Raw genomic sequence first — 19075 nt, 5'->3', positions numbered from 1 at the left:
TAACCTAAATCCTCTAAACCTGCAGCGCTGACATTACTGCACAAATAAAAGTTAAATTGAGCTTAAGCAGTCAGATCCACTTTTTCTAAAACTGGATGCACAAAATACATTCATACACTGTGGTGATATCCAGAGAGATGGGGCGATCACTCTGAAAACTCAGCTGTTAAAAAAAACGTTGGTTTTATCGTCTTTAACAGTAAATAGTAGTGGACCGGGCACACAAGACTTACCACTACCATCCTCTGTATCCTCCCTAAACACAGCGCATGACTGTACCACTACTGCGCCCCCTTTTGTCTAAATAAAATATGACAATTGATGTGAATGTGACCTGTCCTCACTAAACTTATTCACAGATTTTCTTTGACACCTATAAAACTTTGAAGGGTTACACTGTCATTTGCTGATAATGCCAGGGCAATGACTGCATGCTTACACGTTCTGTAGGTTTAGTTGTCGAAAAACGTAGGCCTCGTGGTTCAACATACACCGATATATTCAGCATATTTTTGATTTCTCAGTTCACTTCTCCCCTGCCTTATTTGTACCGGAAGAACCCTTTCCACAGTCTACACCACTTCTTACCACTGCTGTTGCTTATTGGAGGACTTAGTCATTTCGGCAATTTAACAGAGATCATGGTTATTATTTTAAATGACAAAAATAGTAAAAATTTCTTAATGGGCTCAATAACAGGAGCCAATAAGACAGCTCTTTTTCACTTATAACATGTACTTCACTTATATATATATATTCCCTTTAAAAAAAATCATGTATGTTGTATGTATGTGTATGTTTCTGTGTTTGTTTCCTTTTAATTTAATATACTGTATATACAGTAGTAACTTATTGTACTATTGAAGTGTAGATAATAATAATTCTAATTTTGAAAAAAGAATACAAGGATCAATGTAAGTACATTAAATATTAATTTATTTCATAGATACATGTTGAACGTATTGCTATATTACAGTTGTTGGCCTATGAATCACATCAAAGCAAACATTTTTTCACCTTTCAAGGCACATGGACAAAAAGAACACAGGTGGCATAATGGTCATGATTTACCTGCAGGATTCAGAAGCGTTTATAACAATTTTATTAAATCCCGGTAAAGAGGGAGTGTACATTCTCTAGAGAAATGACACAAGAATACATGAAAAGTCAAGGACTGAAAACTGTTTGGAAAATATGTGATTATAGCATTATTTAATCAAACATTTGTCAATTTACATCCAGTATTATGGCACTGTAGTGCTGTAGTACCTACGACAAAATTAGCATTTCGTTGTAACATTTTTTTTTGTCATGGTGGCAGCAGATTCTGCATGTCTCAATAAAAATACACATGTGGTAGAGATTAAAGTAATGAATGGGTATCAGAATATTCATAGATTGTTTAATGCAAATTGGGATTTTAAAATCAGTTACACATAAGGTTTGCAAGTTTGTCTGTATCAGTCTGGCATATTTGAATGTCTTGAGAGGTGAACTGGCATTTTTTTTATACAGATAACTGAAATTAGCAAGCTCTCAGAACACATCTTTATACAAATATATGACGTGAAAATAAGAGCAAGAAACTATTTTTTTCTGAAACAGATTAAGAAAGAAGACAGTTTATTTCCTCAGGGATCCAGCCGCTGAGAAATTTTAACAAACACACAGAAAATCAGACATCCAAGAGGAGAGGACAAACTGAAGCTCAATTTTTTTTGATATCACTGTTGTTACATTAGCAGCAAAATGTACAAAAACGGGAGAAGAGGCAGCTTGATAGTGTTTTATATTAACACGGGGGATCTGTGATCTTATTTCACATAAACACACTTTCAATGTGTGTTAGTCTACTGTTTCCACATCTGTTACTAATGCGATTTTGGCACATTTACTTTGACTTGCAAAATCCTGATGTCTTGATGCCATGGGACTGGGAGGTTAAAGGTCAGAAGTACGGGTAGCTGGAGAGGAAGCATCGCTCATTTCTCCTCACTAGAAAACAAAAAAAGATGATTTTTTTTCCCCTTTAGGTAACAAAGAAAAACAGTTGGTCGCTGTTTGTATTACAATGTGTATTTTAACATTTTAGACACTTTGTGTCTTAAAATGTGTATTACATATCCTGCATAGGCTTCAACATATTTTAGGATGATTGCTATCAGTTTTTAAATACAGTGGATGACTTTTGGGATAATGGGAGATTTCAGGCGAAATGTGAACTCCTGCAGCCTGTTTTTTTCTTTCAGGTGGATGTTTGTCAGATGAGGATCTTGTTGAAATGTCGCTGTGTTATACATTTGGGAGCATGCTTTATGCAATGTGTGGACAACTTGTTTATTTCCTCAGGAAATTTGTGCGGTATTAATGGTGACTAGTTTGCAAAACATTCTGTAGTATATACACTTTTATTTTTGATGTTTGTCTCCTACTCTTCAGGCAGCAAAAGGTTTTCACAGACAGTTAGGTTGTCCATCAAAGTGGATATCATACCTACAATTATTTATTCAATGATGAGTCAATGTTATGAGTATAGATTTGACTTGTAAAATCTGCCCTGCATTAACACACAACCAAACAAAGGTAATGCTCAAGCAAGTCACATGTATCTAGATGTTGATCCTACGTTCCTGAAATGACTGGAAACCAAAACATGAAAAAGCAATGTTGTGATCCTTTAAATAAGAACAATGAAATAAGTACTAAGCAGACAAGGGAGGGCTGGCAGATAAATTCAAGAGCTAGATTTCCTTTTCACGCTCACTATTATTTATGAATCCCACTGTTTTCTGTCTTTGTGATTACATTAACTCCATTGTCTGGAGGCTTCCCACAGAGTACAACTGCTTAATGTGGGCTGAAGAACGGCTCCACATAATCCTGAATGAGAATTAAAATGTTGTGGTTATATAAGAGAAGTACTGTAGGAAAGGGTACTAATGGAGGTTTCTTAGGCTGACACACACGTAAGGTCTGAGGGGGGAGTGGTACAGGACTCAGCAGAGTCAGCAGGATGCCAGTGGCACCACTACGACTCAAATGCTACTAACACAAAAGAAGAATGTTTCGAGAAGAAGAGAGAAAATTGCATGCTGGGAGAGGTGGAAGTGATAAGCAGGAAGATGTAAGCATTTAATGAACAGTAAAGTCTCATGAACAAAAGTCAGTTTGTTATGTTCATGATGAGTCATCAGAAGGACCCCTGTGCCTTTTGTCGGTGACAGAATCCAGAGGCGAAGCTGACATCACCCACTGAAACAGTGTCTTATCCACAAAAGAAGATCAATTGAAAAAAAAAAAAAAAATCAGTAGAAGAGTTTATGGATTTCAATTGCTGCTTACAGTTTATGGATGCTTGGACACAAAGGACTGACCAACTCCAGCTGGGTCACCTGGGTGAGACTGTGTGATGCTGAAAATACAGAGACACCCAGTGACCCCTGAGTACATCCTTAATGATGTTCCCAAATACACAAGTACAACAAAGTATTAGGGCCATGGAAAAGGATCTGAGAATACGGAAAGTCTTAAAGTTATTAGAATATAGTCATAGTTTTACGAGAAGAAAAGTAATATTACAAAAAAGGCTTCACAATTTAGAAAAGTTTTAATATGTTGAGAATAACCTGACCACTTGAACACTAATGTAGAATAAGTAAACATATGAGAGCAGTCTGTATGCTCACCTGTCAAAATAAGGGATTTGGAGAATCTGAAGTTACACTTTGGTGAAAGGCTCCACCAATCATTATCAGTTTTAGGACACTGAAACAATTTGAGATTGATCTCCCCCCAATACTTCATCCTCCAGCCCCAACACATAATATAAATTATATCAGATAGTCTTGAGTAGCCTGACATATGTTTTGACCTCCATGACATGCAGTGAGCAGTGGATTTAGGACTGTATTCTCATAATATTATGATTTATTTTTTATTTATTTATTTTTTAAAAAAAAAATGACTGTACTCAAAACTGTAGCTCCAATACCCTGTTGTGAACAAGGTGTCCTGTATTTATTATTCAGTTTCCATCTCACAATCTGTTGAGCAAGCAGCAATTAACCACTTGTGAATGTTAAAGGAATAGTTTGACTTCATGGGAAATAATCTTTTTTTTTTTTGTGTTATGTTAAGTTTTTATTTGCTAGACTATTTCTTGGCATGGCCCATTAACTCCCTGGAGTCTTATTACTGGGAGGTTGCCAGAAAACAGCAACTCAGTTGTTATAGAGATTAAACAAACAAGACATCAAATGTTAATTAGTGAGCTTTAGAAGCCCTGGTAGGTGATTTGTTGTTGACCTCTGGAAAAAAACAGGTTATCTGTTTCCCACTGTTTCCTTTCTTTGTGCTAAGCTAAGCTAACAGGCACTGGATGTAGCCCCATATTTAACGCCGAGTGGCGTCGATCTTCTCATCTAACTCTTGGCAAGAAAGCTGTGTAATGTTGAGTTGAATTAAAGCGATGTTACAGTCTTCATAATTATTATATTGTCATTTTTTATAATAACCTTGTGGTTTCATATTATTGAAAACATTATTATTATGAAATAAGTAATTATATTTCACTGCAGTTCTGGCAATGAATTGGTGATGACAAGAATATTAATACTGACAACAATATCAAAAACCAATAGTAACTGGTCAGCAGATTTCTGGTTAGTAGGATTATAAAGAATAAGGCTGGTGATATTCTATACTTTTCTTGGTGCTGAGAACCACAGACAAGGTAGGAAAATATTAAGACAATATTAAGAGACGGACAAACACATTGTCTGTTTTGGTATTTTCATGGGATTTGTTGATAGTAAGATACATATAGGATAATACCAGCCTCATCCTTTAAGACCTTGTAATTGAATTTTGTTTGCAGATTGTATAAAATGAAATACTTCATACCAAGTAGACGTCGAGTTCAGAATCTGACTGGCTTCTGCTGAGGGACGGCAGAGGTTCGTCCAGAGCAATCGTTGAACTAGAGGATCGTCGGTCTTCACTGCAACATTAAAAACATTAGTGAATATTAGATGTACTAGTAAATAGTATAGATGTATAAGAGTATATTCAATTTCTGTTTTCTGCCTGTAGCTCCAAGTTTGACAGAGTAAGGTGTGTTTAAGTTCAGACAACTAAAACAAGGTTGACATTTGGTAGAAGACGGATTGCTAACTGCAGTCCCCAGGTTCAAAGTCAGACATTTTGTATGCCCAACCATCTACCGTGACCTCCTCCCTAAGAGGATCTAGGGCATTGTGACCTAACAGTAACGCTACTTCCTCCTTGGCTTCTGAGATACCAATCAGTATTCACTCAACCACAAGACGTTTTTTTTTTTTTTGTGTGCAGACATTCACATTAGTATTTATTAAACACAACACATTTCTGATGTTAGTGTTTATCTCAAAGCACCACTGAGCTGCTAGCATGGCTTTAGACCATTAGTGTTTCATTTTATCTACATGTTAGAAAAAATTTGAAAAAGACTCTATTACTGTAAATACATAACTAGAAAACTAACATCTTTTCCTGTTGCATCTTCTTTTTTGCAGATGTGAAGTCAACAGTTTCATGAATTCCAGGTAAGATGGAATTGATGAAACTGTTGTAAAACTGTGGAATTCATGTACTTGAAGATACGGGGCTTAGATCTGAGCGCTGCACACATACACTACCTGTTTTCAAGATCCTCTTCATCATTGCCGGTGAACTCAAACGAAACAGCAGATCTTGGGAGAAGATCTGGTTGTTTGGAGGAACTGTAAACTATTGCAACAAGCAGTTCATCAGTCCGTGAATCAAATACAAAAGCAGAGGACCAGAGCCTCTCCCATAAAATAGCTACACAAATGTTTGCTAAATCACCTTAAATGTATTCCTTTAAACTTACAGTTTCCATCCAGGTTATCCAGGCTTTGGGCCTTCTTCTCCTCCTTCTTCTCCTCCTTCTGTGGGGACAGAAACTCCTGAGAGGCTGACTTTGCTGCGTGAAGGGAACTCCTCTTCTTCTTTGAAGACGCTCCTCTCAAAGCTGAGAGACAGAGAAAGAGAACATTTAATTAAAAAGCTCACCAATCTGACTGTTTATGCAGGATGCAGAATACAGGAGTTATGTTGGTTAAACGACTTACGATGGATCTTTTTAAACACAGTCGAGCCCATGAATTTCAGAAATCTATCTGCATAAAAACTGGGCCTGTGAACCGACACCGTGTCCTGAAACAGCAAAGAAAGCTCTTACACAAACAGGTACACACACATCTAACAAGTACACTCGCCCACACATGTACATATTCATGCAGTGCGACATAAAAGCCTGCAGGTATGCAGGAGGATTTAAAGTTACATACCCCGTCATGCACAAGAGCTTTCCAAGAGTGTTCCACCTTTTTTATGAACCTGAAAATATCAGTGTACAATGTTTAATAACAGTAATCATTCATATGTTGTATGTACACGGAGGCAGGCGGCACACTCCAGACGACTGACATATTATGCCCACAGAGCAAGGAATGGGCCAACAGAATAGTTCGAGAGCTTTTTAGTGTTAAATTAAAATTAGTGAATACATTTTAAAAAGTAAAACTTAATTGATCATGAAATATAAATGGTAAATGCTAAAGCCGGAGTCAAAAAGACAAACAAACCTGTGAGATGGAATATTAAAGGCAGACAAAAAACACGAGTAAATGCAAAAACGAGCTTTTTTCAAATTAAATGTGATTAAACTGCACTGCCACATCTCTGGTGAAATGTGAATGTGTCCAAAGAATAATGGTAACTGGCACAGAAAAAAATTCTTGTTTTCAGTATGTAAGTGTGTGTGTGTGTGTGTGTGTGTGTGTGTGTGTGTGTGTGTGTGTGTGTGTGTGTGTGTGTGTGTGTGTGTGTGTGTGTGTGTGTGTGTGTGTGTGTGTGTGTGTGTGTGTGTGTGAGTGTGTGTGTTTTTGTGTTGTTTATATTGTGAGCTCACCTGTAGGACTGAAGGATGTCAATGATTCCTAAAAAGATGAGCAGGTTCTCATCTTTGTGTTTGGCTGGAATTCCTCCCAATCTGAAAAAAAAAGGGTAGAGAAATAAGACAAACACAGAAAGACCTCATACAAACCTTTACAGTAAAAGGTTTGGAGAGTTGTTTTCACATATTAAGGGCATCACTCCACATTTTAAATGAAACTTTTCAATAATAAAGATGTTGAATTTGTTAGGAGACCCTTCGATTTGTCTGGAAGTGTGTAAACTGTTACCAAAAGATAACTGTTTTCATGTCATTGTAATCCTTTTGTACACCGAATAAAAACATGTCTGGTAATCTCTAGCTCTCAGGTAGGTTCTAAAAGAACTCTAATATAAAATCAAGCTGCAAAACTTTATTTTTACATATCACAAGCCCTACAAACCCCAAACAGAGGGGTAGTGTTTACAAAGAAAGAAACTGCAAAAAAGTTTTCTCACGTGTCGTCATCAGCCACAGGTTCGGGGTCCTTCACGTTCCCTTGGATGGACTCGAGGGCGGTGGAGTAGAGGACTTTCTGTCCTCTCCTGCTGTCACATCGGCTTCCTCTGCTCAGCGGCTTCCGGTCCAGAACATGAATCCCCAGCAGGAGACTGTAGTCCATGATCTTAAAACTCTCCAAGACCTGATAAGCAGCAGAAACTGAATGTAAGCAACCAATATAAGACACAATTAGATTGAAAGATTGATTTAAAAAAACGTGAGGGAGGTAAAGTAATACACAGGTAGACAATGCTGTGTCCTCATTTGGAGGCTAAAGTCATAATATGAGTCATAATTAGCTGAGAAACCTGTCCCATTTGAAAGGTTCCTCTGCAAATAAAAAAGGCAACTTTTATTTTGAGTGACAAAACAATGCACAGGGTATGTTCATGGTTAGATGTAGTATGTGGTATGGAATTGGCACAGAGTGTGACTTCTCCTCTGTTTAGAACAAGCATGTTCAACCTGTCCCTCGGGTCTGAAGATGTATTCTCTGAAGGATACTGCCCCTAAATTGGAAGACAGCTTTGCAACCATGACCTCTGACCTCCATGTAATACAGCGCAAAACAACAGAGAATTTCCCTGTGGGGGTAAACAAGCCATGGTAAATGGCTTGTTTTATTACATTGGTTAATGTAACAAAACAAGGCATGTCAAGGATAAAATAACACCTAAATTCCCTTTTTTTAACCACTAACCATAAACTTTTCTTAGACAAGCTGTATGTTGAACTCTCCAACACCAAAATAGGTCCAAATTAAAGGGGCTAAACCTGGATCTTCAACCCAAAAGTACAGTACAGCATAAGCCCCAATCCCTCTGACCAAACTCGCATATGAAGTAAGTACTGTAAACAAAGAAGCCCTTACTTTCCACTGTGTTACCTAACACACTCTACCTGATAAGAGCACATTAGACCCAGACAGGCCAGTTTGTGCTCCAGAGTCCAGCTGCTCAGCCTGATCACATGAGTCAGGTGCTTCGCTTTGCTGGGGATTAATCCTCCATCAAGTGGCCACTATTGTTTCACACTAATGAAATAACAGGCAGGCGCTAGTGAGGTCATCATAACAACTCAAGCCTGAATAAAGGGGGGTTGTCATGGTTGCATAATGTTATCGAAGGGGTGGACTGCGGTGATCGCCAGCCAAATTCAAATTAGGTTGTTTCCAAGAAAGATTTAAACCCACTGTGAGCAGTCTTAGTGCTGAAACTATAAGTTGATTACTTGACAACTACGTAACAAAATAATCAGCAACAGTTTTGTTGAACGATTTATCGCTCAAGTTGTTTATCAAGCAAAAATTCCAAACATTCTCTGGTTCCAGCGTCTCAAATGTGGGGGTTTGCTGTTTTTGAGTTATGTGCTGCCTAAGCTAATCAGCTGCTGGCTGTAACTTTATTTTTAGTGTACAGACCTGGGAGCGGTATGGATCTTCTCATTTAACTGTCAGCAAGAATTGTTTCACAACATGGAGTGTATTTTCCCAAAATGTCAAGCAATTCAATTTAATTTAATTCAATCAATTCAACATTGTCTATAAACTCAACATAGTTTATGAAAACAGATTACCATGACATTTGTTGTGGATATTTGTGCTCCTCAGAGCATTAACCCTTTCCCTTGACCAACAGTCTGGGTAATACTAAAGGGTCCTGAAAACCTGGAGCTAGATTTCAGTGAAATCAGCTTTTGCCATTCATTCTCTCCCAAGGATGTCCTAGTTCCATTTTGTAAACTCTGTGAACCTTTGTTTTGACTTCATAATTGAAGAGGAAGATTGCCAGAAATTTACTGACCATTCTTGCTCCCTAGAGGACAAACCCTTTCGATTTTAGTGAGCCCACGATTTTCCCTATAGCAGCAGCCTCAGGACAAAGTTTACATTTTTAGTTACTAGTGACGCAGTAATAAGAATTCATCCAGATCATCAGCTATTAGGCTTTGTTGCTTATTTTGTTCAACAATAATATATTCCGGAGTATAATGAACATTATAATCTTTAGACTTTTAGACTTGATAAACAGATTTTGAAAAGTTTGAAATGTAACTATGGCAGTGTTTAAATTGATAAAAAATATCTATTAGGATTTTGCTTGTGAAATAAATAAGGAAGTAATAATGTTTAAATGATATTTCCTACCATGACAAATATCTGTAAATCTGCTTAAAATTTGAAATACCCGTCACTTTTGCTGAATATGATAATTTTTAGTAGAACAGGCATCCTGATTTTTTATATAATCCAGAATGCCGACATCATGGTCCACTGTGTTAATAGATATACGATCTTTATGTGAACACACCCGACAGTCCCTCTGCAGTGTCTTCATCAGGGCATTGTAGGTGTCTGGGTCGAAGTGCAGGCCCTCGTGCATCTCCTGAAAGTCCAGGTCTTTGAACGTAGGTGAGGACTTGGCGCGCTCTTTGCGTGAGGCGCGACGTTTGTACGAGGAACCTTTCAGGTCATACTTGTAATGCATCTTCATGGCTCGTGGCAGTACGTTGTTCATCACCACCACACGGACGGTAACACCACCGCATTGGATGCAGTAAAGACCGTAAAACTTGGGCAGCAACGTCCTCGGGTTCTGATTCAGATTCTACAATAACAAAGACAAGTATTTTTTTTTTTACAATATAATGTTAAATAGCGACAGCTGAATCTTGCTATTAACTCAAGAGAAACTTGAATTCTTTGCATATTTAACATACAAAACACTAATATGGTTTTTAGGTGTGTAGGTCCACTAAAAAGACTTCTGACAGTAAAAATGATTAAATCCAAGGCCTGACTAAATTGGAGTCTACAACTTAAAGAAATAACCCCAAAAGGGCCAGGTTCCTCAGCTGAACAGTAGCTTGTTAGTAACATTCAAACACACACAGGAAAACCTGTGTATTCTTGTATATATTGCCACATCCTGATGTGTGTTTTTTAGGCTGGACATGATTTATCAGACTTATAAGACAAACACTACAAAGTGCTCCAAAGAACCACCTAAGGAGTAAAAAAGTTTCCCACTGGAAGTGAAGAATAAGACACATTTCTCTTGAGAGTCACTCTACCCACAGCAAAGCAAAAATCTCTGGTAGCTATTAACATTAAACAAAAGATGAAATTTAATAAAAAGGTTTTATATTGAAATATGTGAGTAGGAGTAAAAGGGAAGGAGTTTCACCTGAAAAGTTTCACCCTGTCAGGTTTTCATCAGTGTTAGTGCACAGGCAACGCAATACTTATTGCTACTGCTAGTTTCATACTATTCTGCTGATTGACAATTGGCAACAGTAACGCAGAAAGAACGTAGTAATGTCTCAACAAAGGCCAGGAAGAAGAAGACTACTAACAAGTAAAAAAAGGATATAAACAATGCAAAAAATCAGCATTGCAAATTTTTTATGAGGAACCAAATGCATTCAGCATGTTTGTTAGACCTCAGGGATATACACAGTGTGCTTTGATGAGAAACACTGAAAATAAACTAACTCCGTTTACAAGAAAACTCTGCAGGGCGACTTTAAGTCAAAAATGACATTTTTAGCAGATAAATGATAAATATGTGCCTTGCTCTGCATGTAAATGTAGGGAGAGTTTGTGTTCATAGGAGCAGCTCACCATGTAGTAACCAGGCAGCAGCTTCTGCAGGAACTCAGCCTCTTTATGCTGCACTGTCTTAATGATGAACTCATCATCACTGGTGAGGTAGAACCAGGAACTGCTGGCGCCAGGGTTGGATAGCTCGATCAGAGGCTCATTACAGATGGAGTACTGAAATGAAGAACGATGCAGTTCTTTAAGTTTTGCATTTAACTTAATGGAAACTTCCACCACACTGTACTGAATCACAATGATGAAAAGAATTTGACTGTCTTTGAGGGTCTCCACACTCACCAGATAGTCATCTGGTTTGATGCCAAACAGCTCTCTGAAGTAGCGAAAGGCCAGCGGGGCGTATGTTTTCAGCCGGAAATCTGGGAAGTGATGAGCTGGAGTAAGGTTGCTGCCCTCACTAGAGAACAAACAAAATGTATTTAAGCTATTGTGGGAAAAAAGTCAATATAAAATAAAACAGCAATAGCTGTTTTCTACATGCTATAGGCATTTTTCAATGGAAGATGTTTTGACATGTCACAGTAGGAGAAGCAATAAAATTCTTAATAATAAAATGAATGATAGCTGAATTCCATTTAACTGCTTCAGTTTCAGGGTCCTGGTATTGTTAATGTTATTAGTGTTGTTTTTCCTACTATGAAAAGTCAAAATAACTGCTCTGAAAAAGGCCTAATGCTGCAATGTTTGGTTTTCTACTAAACCACAAATATTCATGTTGTACACTTCCTACAGTAACGTACCTTTTTTTCTTAACATTAATAAAAACCTGTATGCCGCCACACCTTTATTTTATAGCGATAAAGCTATGATGAATGCAACACTACCAAAAACAGAATGGTGACAGCTGGAGAGACAGCAACTGGACACTGGGGGTTAGCAGCCCGAACTGCATCTTCTGAGAGGAAGAACCCACAGCAAGCTTCAGATTGACCTACAGAAAAATAACCCCTGGGATGCCTGAGAGGTGGGGTGGAAGAGATTTGGATGAACCAAAGGACACAGACATATGGCAATGGAAATATGATGCGTGGCCTGATGCTCCACCAGGCCAAGTGGAAATGCGTACAAATGGTGCAAGTGTCACAATGCTCAGGAACTACCCCTGGTGAGACACAGGACCAGCCAGGCCCAGAGTCACACAACAGTGCCCAGAACCTCCAGGTGACGCAAGCACCAGACCCATGCAAAGATTGACACAAGCTTGAGAAGGGAATCAATACTGGATGCACCATTTCAGTGATCCTCTTTGTGCTCGCCATGAGCTTGCTGGAACAGTCTGCTGAGATCCAGTGCGGAGGGTCCCTCACCAAGTCCGGCTTCCGACAGCTGCCCATTAAGGCTTTTACGGATGACCTGACTGTGATAACAACATCTGTCCCAGGAAGCAGGTGGATTATGAATGGCGTTTAGGAGCAGATCACGTACCTGAGCTTGTAGGAGCTTCAAGTTGGGGAAGTCTAGATCTCTGGTGCTGAAGAAAGGAAAGGCCATCAAGAAGTTCTGATGGCGAAAGGTGTTTGACTACAGCCTGAGAGACAGAGCATCCACCTGAGTGACCAACAAAGAGCTGGAAGCCTGGCTAGCTGTGGTGGACAAGTCAGACCTACCTGGCAAATTTAAGGCCTGGATATACCCACATGGCATCCCCCTAAGGATTTTCTGGCCTCTCTTGGTCTATGCGGTCTCGATCTCCACAATCCAGGGCTTTCAGATGAGGGTCAGCAGCTTCCTACAGGAGTGGCTGGGACTACCTTGGAGTCTGAGCAGCATCGCTCTTTACAGGATGAACAACAAGCTGAATCTCCCCATCAGCAGCCTGCATGAAAATTCATGGTGACCCATACTAGGGAGTTGCTGCAATACTTAGAATTTTGCAACCCAAAAGACTCTAAGGATGGTATCAAGGTCAGGACAGGATGGAAATGGAGGGCAGCAAAGGCCGTGGATGTTGCTGAGTTGAGGCTAAGGCAAAGAGTGCTGATGGGTGCAGTGTCTTGTGGTAGGGCTGGCTTGGGTGCTACAACACGGTTCAGGGGGAGGTCAGTAGGTTGCTGATCCAGTATATGGTGATAGTATCAGTCCAGGAGGAGTGAGGCAGCAGGATGATTGGAGAGTGGCAGCAGGGAGCCTGGACAAGATGGGAGCAGGCGGTGGAGCGGAAAGTCTCATGGGTCAAACTTTGGAAAGGCAGGGCCACATTGAATAAAATTCTTAAACCAGGCTGTCTACAACATTCTACCAAGCCCATCCAGCTTGCTCTGTTGGGGGAAGACGGAGTCACCAACTTGCCCTCTATGACTGAAGAGAGGGACCCTGGAGCACATCCTCAGTGGCTGGTGGAAAGCCCTTGGTGAGGGGCACTACTACTGGTGCCATGACCAAGTCCTGAAGGCCATTGTGAACACCATCTGCACTGGGAATAGCCACTGCAAGTGCCTCCACTCAGTGAAGAAGATTGTTGCTTTTGTCATAAACCAGATCTTGGATCATGGAACAAGATTTATTGAGGTCAGTCTGGGAATTAGTCAGCTTAGGCAAATTGCAAAAAAATATGTTTTGTGAGGTCTGTGGGGATGTATTTTTTTGCAAGACATGCTTCTGTTTCTGGAGATTTTTCAAAAGTAATTTTTCAAGTCCTTGAGTGGTAAAAGCAAAATTAGATTCCTCTACATTTTTTGGGTGGACACGGAGACGAATATTTAAAAACCTGTGAAAAAATACATCTTTTTTTAATTTGGGCGAACTGAGCCTTTAAGTTAAGTGCCCTTTGAATATGTGCATTAGCTAAATGTCAAAAATAAAGGTTGTATAAATGAGCGTGTACCTGGGCATGAAGACGCTCTCCACTACAGAGAAGTCCTGCATGAGAACATCTCTGTCCGGTTTGGAGCTGAGGTTTCCCACAGTGTAACTGATGCCCAGCTGGATGGCTCCTTTCAGGATGGCTGATGTGGGCTAACAAAACATAACAGAGAAGAAGAAAGAACATATTTATTAAACAAAAACAGAATTTGGTGAGACCTTATTTTTTCATCCATTGCCATCATCAAGTAAAATGTCAGTCTGTCCGATATTTTGTTGTATGACCAAGTACAAAGCAAAGCTAATGACATTCTCATTAGCTTCAACTGATCTTTACATTTAGTACTAGGTAGCCAATGGTAACGTGTTAAAAAATGGTCCTCCATATAGGCATGTTAAATGTACAGTATTAGTATATGAGATTGTCAACTGAGAAGTTGCACAGCACACGCAGACTTGTCCAGAAAAAAATAAAACTTCAAACTGCCTCACTGTACAAATGCAAGATAAAGTCAGTGTAAAATTTCACATTCAACAGGTGAGAATATGAGGAAATGTGTTGGCATCTTGTGTTGGCATTTTTCATAAATCCTATGATCTAGTTTGGCATGTCAAAACATTACTTCATGATAATGAATTAATTAATTTATTAAATCCTCTAAAACAAACTGTTTTGACGGTGAAGTCTAGAATAAGCTCCAATCTTTCTGTAAACCTGCAATTGAAGTGGATTAACCAAATCGCCTTGTTCCCCTTGTTTCCCTACATAACACATAACATAACATAACACGGCTGACTAACAACAACAAAAACACATTTAGCTGTAGTTATGGAGTTACTCTTTGTTTTACTTAAAACTAAATGTCATGATTTTTTATGACCCATGGGTCCTTGAAACCTGAATTTCCCATGGATTAACAAGGAAATCAAAGTTGTCGTTTTTTTTTAAACATTCCTGGGCAAAAAACATTGTTTTTTTTCTGTTTTAAAGCATTGATATATATATATATAAATATCCTGGGTGGAAAAATTAGAAAAAAGCCCCACATTTTAATATTAAATAACAATTTCAAAGCTAATCTTGACCATTACATGTACATCTGGGAGGTTTCATTAGTCTATTGTTTTGCGATAGTAACTTTCTTCCAGACACAGGATGTTTTAGGTCTTTCCTCAACTGAGAAGAATTTGATGATGAATAATGACATCCGCTTACCTTTTTATGATCCTGTGATGCTTTAGAGGTTTTGGTTTCTCCTCCTGCACTGTCGACGGTGGCGGTTGACATCTTTTGGACAGAGAGAACTTGATTAGAAGGAAGCTCTGCCATCTGCCAAATGTGAGTTCCTTTTTCCCCCTCAATGTTGAACGAGCAGGCGAAGTGATTTACCTTGAATGGGCTTTACCAAGACTGCATTTTCCAGGTACACTGCTCCTTCAGATGAGGTAGAAAGAAGAGGAGTTACACAGTGTGTGGCATTTGCATGAATGTCAATGCAAAGCACATGTCAGCTGGTGAAAAACTGCAGAACTATGACCGATTACTCAAGCTGCATTAGTATCTAAGGGCTGGAAGCAATCTCTTCTACTCTCAGAAAACTAAAAACTTCAACACTTTGTCTATTTCAAATCCCTTATATAACTTACAGACCGTTACAATGTGTAGACCTGTCTGTCTGGGGTACTGCTAAGTTCTGAGGAACCACCAGTGTTTGTCACGATTCTTTAACTACAGAATCCCTCACAACAACCTTTGATCCATATTAAGACGGATTGGAAAACAATTACGTAGCAAATCCCCCTGTTTTATAACAGTATGCAAAGGAGACTCACTGCTTTCTCACTTACATGTGTGGCCCTCAACCCTAACAGGAGACAGTGACTGAAACGGAAACAGAAACGACAAATAAATCATTAAGGAGTAGGTGTGGTGACGCTGACTGATGTAGAAAAGACCATGGTACATTTACTGGCTGCCAAATATGGATGTAATTTAAAATTAAATCTTCATAGTAACTGTATTGTGATTGATTGAGCATCATCTGCATTTTTACATTATGTACATAATGTAAATAAATCAAACACTGCCACAGTGATGGGTTGTAATTTGCAGCATTTGACAGCTACAAAAGGTTTGGCAATCAGCACTTTGATAATCCAGAAACTCTCCAGAGGCCAAATCAGTGCCCAAAATTTTGATGGATTGGTCATAAAACTGGTAAATTATTTATTATGTCAGTCAGACATATTAAAAAAAACTATGTCCACAGAGGAACAGCACAGTTGAAATTAGAAGGGACATTCTCAATTATTATGGTCTGTAAGCAATAAAAAATGTCTTGAGCACACCTGCAAAATCAAGCACAAATCCTACCAGACAAGCCCCTGTTTATTTTAAGCACCGCCCCAGGATGTGGTATTGTGGTCTGACTCAATGAGAATGAAAACTTTTTCTCAAGGATCTGCCTTGCAGTTCTCCAGGTTGCTTGCGGATTTGAATGAGAGGCAGAAGAGATCAAGAAACTTGCTAAAGATTATTCCTTTTCAGGACTTAGTGATTAGTGGTTTGAGTAGCGAATGGAGTTCATTATATTTACATAGAGTATTTGGTGGTTCAATTCAGGTTTCCTCTGCAGTGCTTTACATATTGAAAACTCGTAACAGCACATCATGAATGAAAACATGTTGGATTAAGTATTTGTAAGTACACTAGCTTGTGCTCTGCATACTTAGAGAGATTAGATGTACAGCTTTCCATTCACAATAATGGCAAAAACAAATTTTAAATCTGCCTAATTGCTGATCAGTTAAAATTAAAAATTGACCAGATTGCAAATTAATAATAAATAAAATACAAAACAGCTTGACCAACACAGCTCAAAACAACTATTTCTAAATTTCTTATCTGAAGACATGGATTTAACCTGGAGCCACACAGAGACTCAATGGGTGTCGGCATATACTCAAATTCATACACACGCTATTTTTAATATGGTTGCTAGGTTCTTGCAGGCATAAAATACACTTCTAGTTTTCTGCTCTTCAAATGACAGCTGTATATATAGCTGTATTATCCAGATTACATCTTTATTATGTAAAAGTCTGAAATGAAAACTAAACATAAAAATACAATCATTAAATTTTACATACAGTACATGTATGTGTAAACAGGACTAAGAGCCTTCAGCCAGGATGTTCTAAGGCAGGGCGGTGCTTTCAGCTAAATGCTAATGTCACTTTGCAAACATGCTCACAATAACAATGCTAAAAAACCACAAATGTGAACCTCATAGTTGTGCAAGACAGGGGATCACCGAAGTCAAAGTCAGACACAGCATCTGAGAACCATGAATGTTTGTGCAAGATTTTTCACTGAACAAGTAAGAACTCTGCTGCTACTAGAGGAAAGCTCAGGGCATCACTAAAGTAATTAGCACCACGAATGTCTGCACCAAACTTCATGACAAGCCATCCGATAGTTGTTGAGCGATTTAATGAATGCCAAAAATTTCAACCTCACGGTGGCACTAGATGAAGAGTCAGCGGTTCACCAAAGTAATTAGAATTCATCCTCTAGGGACCATGAATATCTCTACCAAATTTCATGGCAGGCCATCAAATAGTTGTTGAGATATTTCAGTTTAGAGCAAAGTGGTGAACTGGCCAAAAGACTGACAGTGCCATCCATTTAAAAAAAATGTAAAACAGTCCACCCTCAGTGGAGACCAAAGTCTTTCACTTTAATATACACTCAATACTATGCCACCCATAGGGGTAGACTAGAATAGATATGAGAAACACCTCTCAGTATAATGCGATACAAGTCAACAACAACACAAGCCACAGCCTCGAAAATGACTATAAAGTTGAATCAACACCTCTCTCAAACAGTTTCAACAAAACATTCTAACCTTCATGAAGGTACAGTGGGAGTTACTGCAGGGCTGTTGTATTAGACTGCATTAGTTGTAGCTGGGTATATTCAATACATACAGTGTGTACTTGAGGCTCTCGTGAATAAACCTGCACACTCCCAAAGACATGCACACTGCAGCTCTTTTGCATACATGTAAATGATGAGAACCCCTTCCAGCTTACTGCCGACATTTTATTTTCTTTCTTTGCCTGAAGTGAAGGGAAGTGGAGCTCATTTCCTCTTCTGATACCATCATTAGCTCATCTTCCTCCTGAGCGACACACAAATGGCCTAGAGGCTGCGTGACACTACTATTATTACTCACAACAGGAGATAAATGACAAACCTGAAGCTGAGGGTAACCGGTGCAGAAACAGAACGAAAAGTTGGCTCCATTCTCCCTTAATAACAAAGTTGACAGGAAGAACATCATAGTTTGTCCAGCCGAAATGAACGCTACGTGCCTCCTTACCTGAACAGACATGGTTGTGTGCAGATGGTGGCGAATGCAGCTCAAGGAAACACCGATGATATGCTGAGGCTGTGTGATATAAACTCTACGGCAGACTGACTGACTGTGGTGAGATGAGATGAAGTTGCTGCAGTGACTGTAAAGCATCCTCACCACTTCCTCTCGCTCTCTCTCTGTCTGTTTGTGTATGTCTCTCTGTCCGCCTACCTGCCCAACTACTGTATTATTCCACAGTACCTCTGAGTCAGACTGTGTTGTAGTTGTTGCTATATAATACAGAAGTCTGTAGGAAAAATATTATCAAGACCAGAGGCTTTAAAACACTTTCTACCCTGTCTTCTTTTTTATGGTCTACTTTTTATACAGTTTTAATCATTGAATGGCAAGGTTTTTATAAGTTATTTTGCTTTTATTTTCATTTTGTTTTGTTGTTTTGTTTTGAATCTTGTTGTTTTAATTAGATTCACGTCTTTATCTTACCTTTTAAATGTAGACGTTTACTATTAAGATGTTGATAATAATGAATAATTATGTCTATAATGTAACGCAGTTAACTGTAACTATAATAAGAATAATGTTTATTACAATGATGATAATGATGATGATGATACTGATAGTTGGAAGCTGTTGAGCAGCACATGTTATAATTTATAACTGTTCATTTTGGAGGGCTTTTTATACCTTTATAGGACAGAGGACAATAGATAGACAATAGATGACAGGAAATGAGTTGACAGAGAGAGAGATGGGAAATGACATGCAATAAAA

At 38.8% G+C, this 19075-nt stretch overlaps 1 protein-coding gene across 5 annotated transcripts; it reads right to left on the bottom strand.

The window, feature by feature from the left end:
• Positions 1–961: 961 nt before the first annotated feature.
• Positions 962–18425, bottom strand: pip5k1ba (phosphatidylinositol-4-phosphate 5-kinase, type I, beta a). Of its 5 annotated transcripts, none has more exons than XM_040158348.1 (16): positions 18308–18425; positions 15310–15354; positions 15136–15207; positions 13942–14072; positions 11397–11514; positions 11121–11273; positions 9808–10104; positions 7456–7640; positions 6974–7054; positions 6351–6399; positions 6132–6216; positions 5891–6031; positions 5676–5766; positions 4903–4999; positions 3343–3412; positions 962–1995 (listed from the first exon to the last, which is right to left on the bottom strand). In XM_040158348.1, the coding sequence occupies exons 3-15, from the start codon at positions 15205–15207 to the stop codon at positions 3389–3391; spliced, it is 1524 nt and encodes a 507-aa protein (XP_040014282.1). In that variant the 5' UTR covers positions 15310–15354; positions 18308–18425; the 3' UTR covers positions 962–1995; positions 3343–3388. The 5 variants fall into 5 exon arrangements, with proteins under 5 accessions (XP_040014282.1, XP_040014284.1, XP_040014279.1 ...); XM_040158350.1 differs by having other exon boundaries at positions 15310–15348; XM_040158345.1 differs by having other exon boundaries at positions 15136–15354.
• Positions 18426–19075: the final 650 nt, after the last annotated feature.

Source organism: Xiphias gladius, chromosome 20, assembly GCF_016859285.1.
Source record: "Xiphias gladius isolate SHS-SW01 ecotype Sanya breed wild chromosome 20, ASM1685928v1, whole genome shotgun sequence".
Lineage (NCBI taxonomy): Eukaryota > Metazoa > Chordata > Actinopteri > Istiophoriformes > Xiphiidae > Xiphias > Xiphias gladius.
The sequence above is the reverse complement of the archived record's forward strand: the minus strand, read 5'-3'. Positions and strand labels throughout refer to the sequence as shown.

Excerpts from the sequence above, each read along its gene's own strand:
- pip5k1ba (XM_040158345.1), bottom strand. The coding sequence starts at position 15,249 with ATGGCAGAGCTTCCTTCTAATCAAGTTCTCTCTGTCCAAAAGATGTCA. Across the intron at positions 11,515-13,941 it reads GAGAGCGTCTTCATGCCCAG|TGAGGGCAGCAACCTTACTC; the intron begins GTACACGCTCAT and ends TTTGTTCTCTAG. Across the intron at positions 6,217-6,350 it reads AAGCTCTTGTGCATGACGGG|GACACGGTGTCGGTTCACAG; the intron begins GTATGTAACTTT and ends TTGCTGTTTCAG.